This window comes from Lontra canadensis, unplaced genomic scaffold, assembly GCF_010015895.1.
Source record: "Lontra canadensis isolate GAN:19392208 unplaced genomic scaffold, GSC_riverotter_1.0 scaffold56, whole genome shotgun sequence".
NCBI classification, from domain to species: Eukaryota; Metazoa; Chordata; class Mammalia; order Carnivora; family Mustelidae; genus Lontra; species Lontra canadensis.
In genome coordinates this window covers 3,362,512-3,376,746 of record NW_022631050.1, presented here as the reverse complement: position 1 = coordinate 3,376,746, position 14,235 = coordinate 3,362,512, and the positions used below count along the sequence as shown (strand labels likewise).

General features: G+C 38.9%; 1 protein-coding gene and 1 pseudogene across 3 annotated transcripts; both read left to right on the top strand.

Moving 5' to 3' along the window:
- The first annotated feature begins 3,791 nt into the window (after positions 1–3,791).
- On the top strand, positions 3,792–4,754 carry LOC116878196 (syntenin-1-like). 3 transcript variants are annotated; one of them, XM_032875433.1, is made up of 2 exons: positions 3,792–3,990; positions 4,087–4,754. In XM_032875433.1, exons 1-2 carry the CDS (start codon positions 3,824–3,826, stop codon positions 4,688–4,690), a joined length of 771 nt encoding a protein of 256 aa, XP_032731324.1. In that variant the 5' UTR covers positions 3,792–3,823; the 3' UTR covers positions 4,691–4,754. The 3 variants fall into 3 exon arrangements, with proteins under 3 accessions (XP_032731324.1, XP_032731325.1, XP_032731322.1); XM_032875434.1 differs by having other exon boundaries at positions 3,792–4,069; positions 4,241–4,754; XM_032875431.1 differs by having other exon boundaries at positions 3,792–4,754.
- Positions 4,755–5,160: 406 nt separating this feature from the next.
- On the top strand, positions 5,161–12,267 carry LOC116878155 (annotated as a pseudogene).
- Positions 12,268–14,235: the final 1,968 nt, after the last annotated feature.

Sequence of the window (14,235 nt, the reverse complement as noted above, 5' to 3'; positions counted from 1 at the left end):
TCTGTTGGTCAGTTCCATTTTCTGACAGCTCAGCAGGGAGGGCTTGATTTATTCAATGCATAAAGCTGCTACATACAAGTGGAATCCTGGCTAGGGAAGGGGGGAAAAGAACTGAGAAATACAACAGAAAAAGACATGCAAAGATGGAAAGAAATGGAGGATTGGCTGGAAAATCTCCATTTGCAAAAAGGTGCTGAGGCTACCCCAATTTCCAGGTCCCCTGAAATCCTGAGTGATTCAATTTTCCTTCCTCACAGACTGAAAGCAGAACCTTTATTCACAAGTACATGTCTCCTAAATGCTGTCACTCTGGCCAAACATATTTTAGTTCTCTGACTGACCCTCTACTCCTACTGCAGACTAAATAAGGACAATAGTTCTTGTAATTAAAAAGCAAAGAAGGAGGGGGAGGAATCAAGATTGTGGAGGAGTAGCAGGGTAAGATGACATCAGGTCGCAGGAGTTCAGTTAGTTATCAAACCAGTCCAAACACCTACGGATCCAACAGGAGATCGAAGAGAAGAAGAACAGCAATTCTAAAAACAGAAAATTGACTACTTTTTTAAAGGTAGGATGTGTAGGGAAGTAAATCTGAAGCAACGGGAAGATAGACAGCAGAGGGAGGGGCCAGCTCCAATCAAGTGGCGGAGCAACGGAGCACAAAATCAGAACTTTTAAAAGTCTGCTCCACTGAGGGACATCGCTCCAGAGGCTAAGTGGGGGCAGAGCCCCTGCGGGGATAGCATGGTCGCAGGTCCCAAGGGGTCACATAAAGATCAGGGGTGTATGAGTGTAGCAGAGCTCACAGGTATCAAAGCAGGGAAGCCAGCTACAGAGACGGAGCCAAGGAATGAGCTCTCAGCTCCAGGTTACCTTAAACAATGATTCGAGCCACAGTCAGGCCCCTGCTCTTTGAGCAGGGACCCCACAAGTGGCAGATCTGGGAGACCAACCTTCATCCGCCGAAAGGGCAGAGTGGCAGAACTGCTGGGTTTGGAAACTCCAAATGGTGCTGTGTGCCAGAGACAGAAACGCTCGGCCACAGGCCAGGTGAGCTCAGAGCAGCCAGAAACCAGGGAGATGGAAGTGATTGAGCATTTTTCTCCAAGGGCGCACTAAAGAGTGGGGCCCTGAACTCTCGGCTCCTCCGGGCCAGAGTTTGGGAGGCCGCCATTTTCATTCCTGTCCTCCAGAGCTCTACGGTAAGCATTCAGGGAACAAAAGCTCCTGAGAGCAAACCAGAGCAGATTACTTAGCCCAGCCCCTGGCAGGGGCAGCACAATTCCACCTCCAGCGAAGACACTTGAGAATCACTACAACAGGCCCCTCCCGCAGAAGATCAGCAAGAACATTCAGACTAGACCAAACTCACTGATCAAGGAGAACAGTGGATTTCCAGCAGAGGGAAAAGCAAAGCATGGAATTCATGGCTTTCTCCCCATAATTCTTCAGTCTTGCAAAGATAATTAAATTTTCTTAATTTTTTTTCTTATTCTAATTTTTTTAAACTTTTATTCTTTCCTCTTTTAATGTGTTTTTAACTAGTTCATCTTAATAATACCTTTCTTAAAAAAATCTTTTTAAACCTTCATTATTATAGTCATATTTTATCCTTCATTATATTTAAGTTTATTTTTTGTACACATATAGGGTTTTTTCTTTTAAAAATTTTTGGGATACAACTTCTTCTAATAGATCAAAATATACCCTAAATCTAGCAGAGAGCTTTGTTCTAGTCTCCAACCTGAGCAAATTCTCTCCACTTTCTTTTCCTTTCTTTTCCCAACCAACTTATCTTATCAACTCCTTTATTATTTTTTAAAAGATTTTATTTATTTATTTGACAGAAAGAGATCACAAGTAGGCAGAGAGATAGGCAGAGAGAGAGGAGGAAGCAGGCTCCCTGCTGAGCAGAGAGCCTGATGTGGGGCTCAATCCCAGGACTCTGGGATCATGACCTGAGCTTAAGGCAGAGGCTTTAACCAACTGAGCCACACAGGCACCCCTCAACTCCTTTTTTAGAATTTTTTTTTAAATTATCATCTTTACAGTCATATTCCATCCCTTCATTGTTTTTACCCTTATTTTTGTGTATATACATAAGTATTTCTTTCTTTAAAATTTTGGGAGGTAGTTTCTTCTTTTTTTTTTTTAAGATTTTATTTATTTATTTGATGGACAGAAATCACAAGTAGGCAGAGAGGCAGGCAGAGAGAGAGGAGGAAGCAGGCTCCCTGCTGAGCAGAGAGCCTGATGTGGGGCTCGATCCCAGGACTCTGGGATCATGACCTGAGCCTAAGGCAGAGGCTTTAACCAAATGAGCCACACAGGCGCCCCTCAACTCCTTTTTTAGAATTTTTTTTTTAATTATCATCTTTATAGTCATATTCCATCCCTTCATTGTGTTTACCCTTATTTTTGTGTATATACATAAGTATTTCTTTCTTTAAAATTTTGGGAGGTAGTTTCTTCTTTTTTTTTTTAAGATTTTATTTATTTATTTGAGAGACAGAGATCACAAGTAGGCAGAGAGGCAGGCAGAGAGAGGGGGGAAGCAGGCTCCCTGCTGAGCAGAGAGACCGATGCGGGGCTCAATCCCAGGACCCTGAGATCATGACCTGAGCCAAAGGCAGAGGCCTAACCCACTGAGCCACCCAGGTGCCCCATGGGAGGTAGTTTCTTCTAAGAGACCAAAATACATACAAAATCAAGTGGGTGGCTCTGTTCTATTCACCAGTCTAATATATATATATACGTATGTATGTATTTTTTTTAATTAAAAAAAATTTTTTTAACTTCTTTTTATCCCCTATCTTCTCCCCCTGTTTTGGGGTCTCTTCTGATTTGGTTAACACATATTTTTCTGGGGTCTTTGCCATGCTTTTAGTATTTTATTCTCTCATTCATATATTCTTATCTGGATAAAATGACAAGGCAGAAAAACTCACCACAAAAAAAAAGAACAAGAGGCAGTACCAAAGGCTAGGGACCTAATCAAAACAGACATTGGTAATGTGTCAGATCTAGAGTTCAGAATGAGGATTCTCAAGGTGCTAGCTGGGCTTGAAAAAGGCATAGGAGATGCTAGAGAAACTCTGTCTGGAGAAATAAAAGCCCTTTCTGGAGAAATAAAAGAACTAAAATCTAACAAAGCTGAAGTCAAAAAAGCTATAATGAGGTGCAATAAAAAATGGAGGTTCTTACTGCTAGGATAAATGAGGCAGAAGAGAGAATGAGTGATATAGAAGACCAAATGATGGAAAATAAAAAAGCTAAGCAAAAGAGAGACAAACAACTACTGGATCACAAGGGAAGAATTCAAGAGGTAAGTGATACCACAAGATGAAACAATATTAGAATAACTGGGATTCCAGAAGAAGAAGAAAGGGGGGGAAGAAGGTATATTGGAGAGAATTATTATAGAGAATTTCCCTAAAATGGCAAAGGGAACAAGCATCAAAATCCAGGAGGCACAGAGAATCCCTCTCAAAATCAATAAGATTTGGTCCACGCCCCATCATCTAATAGTAAAACTTATAAGGCTTAGTGACAAAGAGAAAATCCTGAAAGTAGCCCAGGACAAGAAGTCTGTAACATACAATGGTAAAAATACTACAATGGCAGCAGTCTTATCCACAGAGACCTGGCAGGCCAGAAAGAACTGGCATGATATAGTCAGAGCACTAAATGAGAAAAATATGCAGCCAAGAATACTATATCCAGCGAGGCTATCATTGAAAATAGAAGGAGAGACAGTTACCGGAGGCGGCGGGGCAGCAACAGCGGTGAGCGGGTCCTTGTGGCCTAGAAAAATCCTGCAAAAATGTCTCTGTACCCATATCTTGAAGACCTGAAGGTAGACAAACTTATTCAGGCTCAAAATGCCTTTTCTGCAAACCCTGGCAACCCAGCAATTTTGTCTGAAGCTTCTGCTCCCATTTCTCAAGATGGAAATCTATACCCTAAATTGTATCCAGAACTCTCCCATTACATGGGCTTGAGTTTAAATGAAGAAGAAATCCGTTCAAATATGGCTGTGGTCCCTGGAGCACCAGTTCAGGGGCAGTTGGTATCAAGACCTTCCTGTATGAACTATATGGTGGCTCCTGTAACTGGTAATGATGTTGGAACTCGTAGAGCAGAAATTAAGCAAGGGATTCGTGAAGTCACTTTGTGTAAGGATCAAGATGGGAAAATTGGGCTCAGGCTTAAATCAATAGATAATGATATATTTGTTCAGCTGGTCCAGGCAAATTCTCTAGCCTCATTGGTTGGTCTGAGATTTGGGGACCAAGTACTCCAGATCAATGGGGAAAACTGTGCAGGCTGGAGCTCTGATAAAGCACACAAGGTGCTCAAACAGGCTTTTGGAGAGATTACTATGACAGTTACCATGCACAAGGATAGTACTGGACATGTTGGCTTTATCTTTAAAAATGGAAAGAAAACATCCATAAGGAAAGATAGTCCTACAGCCAGAAATGGTCTTCTCACAGAACATAACATCTGTGAAGTCAACGGACAGAATGTCATTGGGCTGAAGGATTCTCAAACTGCAGACATACTGTCAATATCTGAGACTGCAGTTACTATTAAAATCATGCCTGCTTTTATCTTTGAACATATTATTAAATGGATGGCACCAAACACTATGAAAAGCCTGATGGACCACATCATTCCTGAGGTTTAAAAGTCATGGCACAATGGAAACTTCACTGAACTGCAGTTTACTTCTTGGGCAACTTAACTTTATATTACGCTTTCCAGAAGCCAGAAAGCATATGCTGCATGAAGACCTTTCTATCTTACATTATGGCTGGGAATCTTACTCTTTTGATTGGATATCTTGTTCACACTTCAAGATTGTTGTAGACTTAAACTGGTTTTACAGATGTGAAACTTTGGACAAATTTACTGATTTTCACAGAGTAGTTTTTCTACTGGATAAACCTGATGCTTTTACAAGCCATTATGATTACAATGACTGATACAGGCTTAGCTCTGTGTTAGAACCAATCACCTTTATCTTACATGTCTAATAGTGCTGTTCATATTACTTTAGTTCTATGGTATAATTGTATTTTTAATGTGTAACCATAGTACATGTAGAATGACTGCTTTTGATGGTTATTTTAGTTCTCTGTGTGTTTGCATGCGCACATGTGTGCATGTAAAACACCAATTAAGTATACTGGTTTCATTCCATGTAAGCATTATACAGTATATGTAGGTTGCTAGAGATTGTGTTGATCATCATTTAATTATAACTAACTTTATTTAATATGCTTCAACTGTCGCCTTAACTGTGTTAAGCATCTAGAATAAAAGCCAAAATATAACTATTGCTGCCTTTCTAAAACTCAAAATGCAGTTCTGTGTTAAACTGAAATAAATGTACACTATCCCAGAACAATGTAATGGTGCACACTGAGCTACAGCATAGCTGCTTAGTTCCATTTGAGATTTTCTAGTCAATTGTGTAATGGAAATTTCTTTCTTCTAAAAGAAATTTCTGGTATTGCTTTCTGAGAAATGCTTCACTACATATTAAATGTAAAAATTCTTATACCAAATAGGATAAACTTTTGACTCCCTTTATTCATTTATAGATTAAGTGGAATAATACCTAATTTTGTCTTTAACATTCTGTAACCTCACTACTTTGGGATGGTCTTAGGATTTTTCCCAGATAATTTGTTCCATTTCCTGACCCCTCCCTACAAAATGGAAGTGACACTTTATCCTAATTTTTTTTCTTTATGGTTTATGCCTATTTCATCTTAATTAAATGTATATGAATAAAGTAGAAAAAAAAGAAAATAGAAGGAAAGATAAAAAGCTTCTAGGACAAATAAAAACTAAAAGAATTTGCAAACACCAAACCAGCCCTACCGAAATATTGAAAGGGGTCCTCTAAGCAAAGAGAGAGCCTAAAAGTAGTAGACCAGAAAGGAACAGACACAATATACAGTAACAGTCACCTTATAGGCAATACAATGGCACTAAATTCATATCTCTCAATAGTTACCCTGAATGTAAATGGGCTAAATGCCCCAATCAAAAGACACAGGTAAGAGAATGGATAAAAAAACAAAACCTGTCAATATGCTGTCTACAAGAAACTCATTTTAGACCCATATTTAAAGTGGGGGGTGGAAAACAATTTACCATGCTAATGGACATCAAAAGAAAGCTAGAGTGGCAATCCTAATTTCAGATAAATTAGATTTTAAGCCAAAGACTATAATAAGAGATGAGGAAGGACACTATATCATACTCAAAGGGTCTGTCCAACAAGATTAAATATTCATAGATATTTAACTATCTATGTGCCTAATATGGGAGCAGCCAACTATATAAACCAATTAATAACAAAATCAAAGTAACACATCAACAATAATACAATAATAGTAGGGGACCTTAATACCCCCCCACTGAAATGGACAGATCATCCAAGCAAATGATCAACAAGGAAATAAAGGCCTTAAATGACACACTGGACCAGATGGACATCACAGATATATTCAGAACTTTTCACCCCAAAGCAACAGAATACACATTCTTCTCTAGTGTACATGGAACATTCTCCAGAGTAGATCACATCCTGGGTCACAAATCAGGTCTCAACTGGTACCAAAAGATTGGGATTATTCCCTGCATATTTTCAGACCACAAAGCTCTGAAGCTAGAACTCAATCACATGAGGAAATTTAGAAAGAACCCAAATACATGGAGGCTAAAGAGCATCCTTCTAAAGAATGAATGGGTCAACCAGTAAATTAAAGAAGAATTGAAAAAAGTCATGGAAACAAATGATAATGAAAACACAACGGTTCAAAATCTGTGAAACACTGCAAAGGCAGTCCTGAGAGGAAAATATATAGTGATACAATCCTTTCTCAAGAGACAAGAAATGTCTCAAGTACACAACCTAACCCTACACCTAAAGGAGCTGGATAAAGAAGAGCAAAGAAAGCCTAAACCCAGCAGAAGAAGAGAAATCATAAAGATCAGAGCAGAAATCAATGAAATAGAAACCAAAAAAACAACAGAGCAAATCAATGAAACTAGGAGCTGGTTCTTTGAAAGAATTAATAAGATTGATAAACCCCTGGCCAGACTTATCAAAAAGAAAAGAGAAAGGACCCAAATTAGCAAAATCATGAATAAAAGAGGAGACATCACAACCAACACCAAAAAAATACAAACAATTATAAGAACATAACATAAGCAACTATATGCCAGCAAACTTGACAATCTGGAAGAAATGGGTGCATTTCTAGAGATGGATAAACTACCAAAACTGAACCACAAAGAAATAGAAAACCTAAAGAGACCAATAACCAATAAGGAAATTGAAGCAGTCATCAAAAATCTCCCAAAAACCAAGAGCTCAGGGCCAGATGGCTTCCCAGGGGAATTCTACCAAGCATTTAAAGAAGAAATCATTCCTATTCTCCTGAAACTGTTCCAAAAAATAGAAATGGAAGGAAAACTTCCCAACTCATTTCATGAGGCCAGCATTACCTTGATCCCAAAACCAGACAAAGACCCTACCAAAAAGGAGAATTACAGACCAATATCCTTGATGAACACAGATGCAAAAATTCTCACCAAAAAACTAGCCAATAGGATCCAACAGTACATTAAAAGGATTATTCACCATGACCAAGTGGGATTTATTCCTGGGCTGAAAGGTTGGTTCAACATCTGCAAATCAATTAATGTGATACAATACATTAATAAAAGAAAGAACAAGAACCATATGATACTCTCAATAGATGCTGAAAAAGCATTTGACAAAGTACAGCATCCTTTCTTGATCAAAACTCTTCAAAGTGTAGGGATGGAGGGCACATACCTCAATATCATCAAAGCCATCTATGAAAAAACCCACCGCAAATATCATTCTCAATGGAGAAAAACTAAGAGCTTTTCCGCTAAGGTCAGGAACACAGCAGGGATGTCCACTATCACCACTGCTATTCAACATTGTATAGAAGTCCTAGCCTCAGCAATCGGACAACAAAAAGAAGCTAAAGACATCCAAAGAGGCAAAGAAGAAGTCAAACTCTCACTCTTTGCAGATGATATGATACTATATGTGGAAAACCCAAAAGACTCCACTCCAAAACTGTTAGAACTCATACAGGAATTCAGTAAAGTGTTAGGATATAAAATCGAGGCGTGGAAATCAGTTGCATTTCTATACACCAACAGCAACACAGAAGAAAAGAAATTAAGGAGTCAATCCCATTTACAAGTGCACCAAAAACCATAAGATACCTAGGAATAAACCTAACCAAGGAGGCAAAGAATCTATACTCAGAAAACTATAAAGTACTCATGAAAGAAATTGAGGAAGACACAAAGAAATGGAAAAACATTCCATGCTCATGGATTGGAAGAAAGAAAGAAATATTGTGAAAATGACTACCTAAAGCAATCTATACATTTAATTCAATCCTATCAAAATACCATCAATTTTTTTCAAAGAAATGGAACAAATAATCCTAAAATTTACATGGAACCAGAAAAGACCTCAAATAGCGAGAGGAATGTTGAAAATGAAAGCCAAAGTTGGTGGCATCACAATTCCAGACTTCAAGCTCTATTACACAGCTATAATCATCATGACACTATGGTACTAGCACAAAAACAGATACATAGATCAATGGAACAGAAGAGAGAGTCCAGAAATCGACCCTCAACTCTATGGTCAACTAATCTTAGACCAAGCAAGAAAGAATGTCCAATGGAAAAAGACAGTCTCTTCAACAAATGGTGATGGGAAAATTGGACAGTCACATGCAAAAGAACTAAATCGAACCATTACCTTACACCATACATAAAAATGGACTCAAAATGGATGAAGGACCTCAATGTAAGACAGGAATCCATCAAAATCCTTGAGCAGATCACAGGTAGCAACCTCTTCGACCTCAGCCACAGCAACTTCTTCCTAGAAACATCACCAAAGGCAAGAGAAGCAAGGGCAAAAATGAACTATTAGGGCTTCATCAAGATCAAAATCTTTTGCACAGCAAAGGAAACAGTCAACAAAACCAAAAGACAACCGACAGAATGGGAGCTATCAGATAAAGGGCTAGTATCCAAAATCTACAAAGAACTTATCAAACTCAACACCCAAAGAACAAATGATCCAGTCAAGAAATAGGCAGAAGAGATGAACAGACATTTCAGTAAAGAAGACATCTAAATGGCCAACAGACACATTAAAATGTGGTCCACATCACTCAGCATCAGGGAAATACAAATCAAAACCACAATGAGATACCACCTCACACCAGTCAGAAAGGCTAAAATTAATAAGTCAGGAAATGACAGATGCTGGCGAGAATGCGGAGAAAGGGGAACCCTCCTACACTATTGGTAGGAATGCAAGCTGGTGCAACCACTCTGGAAAACAGCATGGAGGTTCCCTAAAAAGTTGAAAATAGAGCTACCCTATGACCCATGAATCACACTACTGGATATTTACCCTAGGATATAAATGTACTGATCCAAAGGGGTACGTGCACCTGAATGTTTATAGCAGCAAAGTCCACAAAGGTCAAACTATGGGACGAACCTACATGTCCATCAACAGATGAATGGATAAAGAAGATGTGTTATATATATACAATAGAATACTACGCAGCCATCAAAAGAAATGAAATCTTGTTATTTGTGACATGGATGGAACTAGAGGGTATTATGCTGAGCAAAATAAGTCAATCAGAGAAAGATAATTATCATATGATCTCTCTTATATGAGGAATTTGAGAGGCAGGGCAGGAGTAATGGGGGCTAGGGAACGAAAAAAATGAAACAAGATGCGATCAGGAGGGAGACAAACCATAAGAGACTCTCAATCTCAGGAAACAAACTGAGGGTTGCTGGGGTTGGGGGGGTAGGGACAGGGTGGCTGGGTTATGGACATTGGGGAGGATATGTGCTATGGTGAGTGCTGTGAAATGTGTAAGACTGATGATTCACAGACCTGTACCCCTGAGACAAATAATATATTATATGCCAATTAAGAAAAAAAAAAGAAAATGGTAAGAAATTTCTACTTTATATCCTAAGAGAAATTGTGGTAGAAAATCAAATTGAGAAAAGGAAGAAACATATTAAAAGCTGAACGGGACCCAATTAAGATTCAGTGGTGGAAAAAAAAAAATGGAACTGTACAAGAGTAAACGTGATGATGACTATGAAGATCCCAAAGATGCTGAAGCCATCAAAGAGACCCAGTTGTATATGAAAGACTTCAATCTGCAGACAGCCTGAGACTATAAGATACCTCAACATATGAGAATAAATGCCACCAAGAAGAAAGAGAAACTGGGACAGCTAGACCCCATGATCCTCAAAGAGAATGCACATGAATAGGTGAATCCTCTCTCTCCAAGACCTCACAGTGGCTGTCATCAAGGAAATAAAGTGGCTGGTACAAGAACTGAAGAGCACTCAGTCAATTCTTCTCCTATCCAAGCATACCTCTATTCCCCAAATCCCCCAGATACATCCAGGAAAAAGTCCAGAAAAGAGATTTCAGTATGATGATGAAACTCTCCTAGTTTTAAGGAATAGCAGATGAAGTGTCAGGATGAAAAGGCAGTGTCTTGCAGGCTCAAATGGAGGATTCCTCAGACTCTCTTCTGGAAAGGACAGTGCTCTGATGACACGACATTCATTGTCTAGATCCTCAAAGGCATCAACACTCAGCCTAGATACTCCAAAGTTAATGGAATTTGAAAAAGCAGATCCAACTGATGTGAAGCTGAAGACTGTGAAAAGGAATGAGATTCAACACTTGTACATTCAACAGTATTTGACCAACAGGATCAAGGATCTGTTGCTTTTGATGCAGAACTCTATCTACCAAGACATCAGAAACTAAAACTAGATATTCAGATGAAATGATCTGACCTGCACCATATCACATTATTTCAAGAAATGTTTCTCCTCAAGAATTTTGAGAAACAAAAATGTACTTCAAGAGCACATTAATTCATTAGACAGAGAGGAACCAGATATGCAATGGAAAATAAATGAAACTCTTAACAAGATGGAAGAGAAAAAGAATGAAATTTCCAAGCTCCAGGACCAAGAAAAGGTACTCTATACCAGCGTCCAAGCTTCCATTGGAGAAAACAATAAATTTGCTAATTTCCTCATTAAGGTCTTAAAGAGTATTAAGTGGATGAAGAAAAAGAAGGTTGAAGGAGATGCTGATGATGTTGATGACAGTGATGAATCAAGTGAAGAAGAATCCACCTGGGAAAGTGATGAGGATGAATATGAATCTCATTATGAGGTTTTTGATGATTCTATTTGCCCAACAAATTGTGATATGGGTCTTTTTGACCTGGCCCTTCAACTCTAAGAGAAAGGCTGGACACTAAGGAGGTCTTAGCTGAAGAAAAGAACATTATCAATAACCTCAAAAAGGAATATGACACAATCCAAAAAAGTAAAAATTGTGGCAAGTAACCTGAATGTAGTGAAGAAGGCCCTAGAGGTCTACCAATGAGAGATGCAGAAGTACCTGAATGAACTGCCAGTTGTGATTCCACTCAAGCTCCACTGGATTGAGCATGCGGTATTTGGAGAAATACCTAATGGTCCTTCTGGAACCTTGGTCTTTTCTAACCATTCCTTGGGATGGTCATAAGAACAAATTGTACAACACTATGAGGAAAATTCCAAGCAACGAAAACTTAACAAAGAATGTTGGAAGAGGTGTAAACAGCTTATCTAAGAAGAGAGAGAGACAATGAAAAGGATAAGCAAAATGGAAGAAACAGTTCATCAAATAATGATCAGCAAGTTTGGCTGCGGGATACACCCAGAAACCCTTCAGACAGTTTCTGTGAATTAACACTTGAAGAGCTAAAGATCAAGAAACTCTGAAAGGAATTATTGAATGCAAAGGAAGACATGGTAGGAAAAACTTGCTCAAGTACAGTGGGCATTGATGACAAAGACAAAGGAATACACCAAAAGCTTCATCGGATGAATGATTAATGTATCAAAAAGAGAAACATAATTCTTGGTTGAATATACTCCAAAACCAGCAGAGTAATGGCTTCCAGGCCCAAGGAAAGCAGATACTGTGGCAAGGGAGAAGGTCACAAAACAGCTCCAAGCCCAGACAGAAAAGAGGAAGAGGTTGTTCTTTTGCATCAGAAAGGTGGTCTTACCCTCTCACCCATACAGCCTCTACAAGAGAATAAGATGAAGCCATGCATGGGCCTTTAAGTTTGCCTTTTTTCTCAAATCCATCCAAGATTTCTGACATATAGCTTATCAGAAGTTCTGTTTGCTTGCCACGTGCAACAATCCTATTATTTTAAGTGAACTTACCAAAAAGTCTAAGACCAGATCTAGTCATAAAGTTTTAATAATTTTTCTCCGTTTGGTTATCTTAGAAAAGACTCTAGGGGTACCTGGGTGGCTCAGTCGTTAAGTGTCTGCCTTCGGCTCAGGTCATAATCCCAGGGTCCTGGGATCGAGGCCTGTACCAGGCTTCCAGCTCAGTAGGAAGCCTGCTTCTCCCTCTCCCAATCTCACTGCTTGTGTTCCCTCGCTGGCTGTTTCTCTCTGTGTCAAATAAATAAAATATTAAAAAAAGAAGAAGAAGAAGAACTGACTATAGTACCCAACATCTACTTCCAACTGAACTGAACCATTTTAGATCATTTTGGAACCCACTGGATTGAATATGGAGTCTTAGAAGGCTGTATTTTAAAACTGCAAGAAAGCATCTGTAACATATTGTGTTTTAAGAAATTTGTCTCTTGGTTATCTCAAGGCTTAGCCATTGGCACGACAAACTATCACTTAACAATCTGTGAGAAAACTTGACTTTTTTTAATCCTTGAAAAATAAACTCTGATGTTAAGTATTCTTTGAGAGGACAAAAAAGAAAAGCACAATCCCAAGGGAGAGGAAGTGAATGAATCCCAAGGGAGAGGAAGTGAATGAAAACTTGGACAAAGTAGCCATCAAAAGAAAAAGGGACAAATCAGGCACGTAGGCCAAGCAGCCCTAATTCCTTAGAGTTGGTAATTTGTAGCTGAAGATGGATTCAGGGCCATCAGAAAAACAAAACAATGCAGCAGAACTCATCTTTGTGAGAAATACGACACAGAGGAATATATTTCCTTTTTTTTTTTTTAAGGATTTTATTTGTTTATTTGACAGAGGGAGAGAGCACAACCAAGGAGAGCAGCAGGCAGAGGGAGAGGAGGAAGCAGGCTCCCCGCCAGCCCGCTGGGATCATGACTTAAGCCAAAGGCAGATGCTTAACTAACTGAGCCACCCAGGTGCCTAGAGGAATATATTTCCTCGGTATCTATTGGGTTGACAGAATAACCTCATCTCATTGGAGCCTATAACTGAAAGAATAATGAGACTCTCTAAAATTGTGGGGCCAGGTTAGAGAACTTTGACCTGAGCTGGGAAGAGCTAAATTAGAGAATACAGGGTTGAGGAGAAAAGCTGAAGTAAAAATAGTATGCTCTCTGAGCAGTTATGTTATTTAGATACTATATGCTTTACACATATTATCTAACTTCATTCTTAATACAATGAAGCACTAGTATTACTTTGACTTTACAGAGGAGGAAACAAATTATGTAACTATTCTTTTATTGAACATTTGTTCCATTTTTTCTATGCTGAATTAAACATTCATTTCATATTCTTAAAAAGAAAGGAAAAGCACAAACTATTTGCCAACAATATCTTAGAACAAGAAACGCAAATCAGAATTCTGACATTGTTAACTTCACAGAGCAGTTATTTGAGGGCTCAAAATGCAAGACATGAAGACAGAGCAGTTTGCTTTGGACTTGCAGAAAGCAGGAGACTACCTAGATTCCTGAATCCCCTCTGGTTTCAGCAAACTCATCAGCTCTGAATGGATCAGAGCAGTATGTTTTAACAAAATGGAGGAGGCTTTTATCTAAAGGAGGCTTTTCTCTAAAGATATTTGCAGCTCTACTAATATTCTAAGTAGTCCCATAGTTTCTCGTGTCATGTCATTTTCTTTCAGGTTCTATTCAAGTCATTCACTGGGGGTTTTTTTACTCATTTTTTAAAGATTCTTTATTTATTTGACAGCAAGTGAGCACAAGTACGGGGCATGGCAGAGGGCGAAGGAGAAGCAGGGACTCCCTGCTGGGAGTCTGCTGAGGGGCTGGATCCAGGATCCCAGGACTCTGG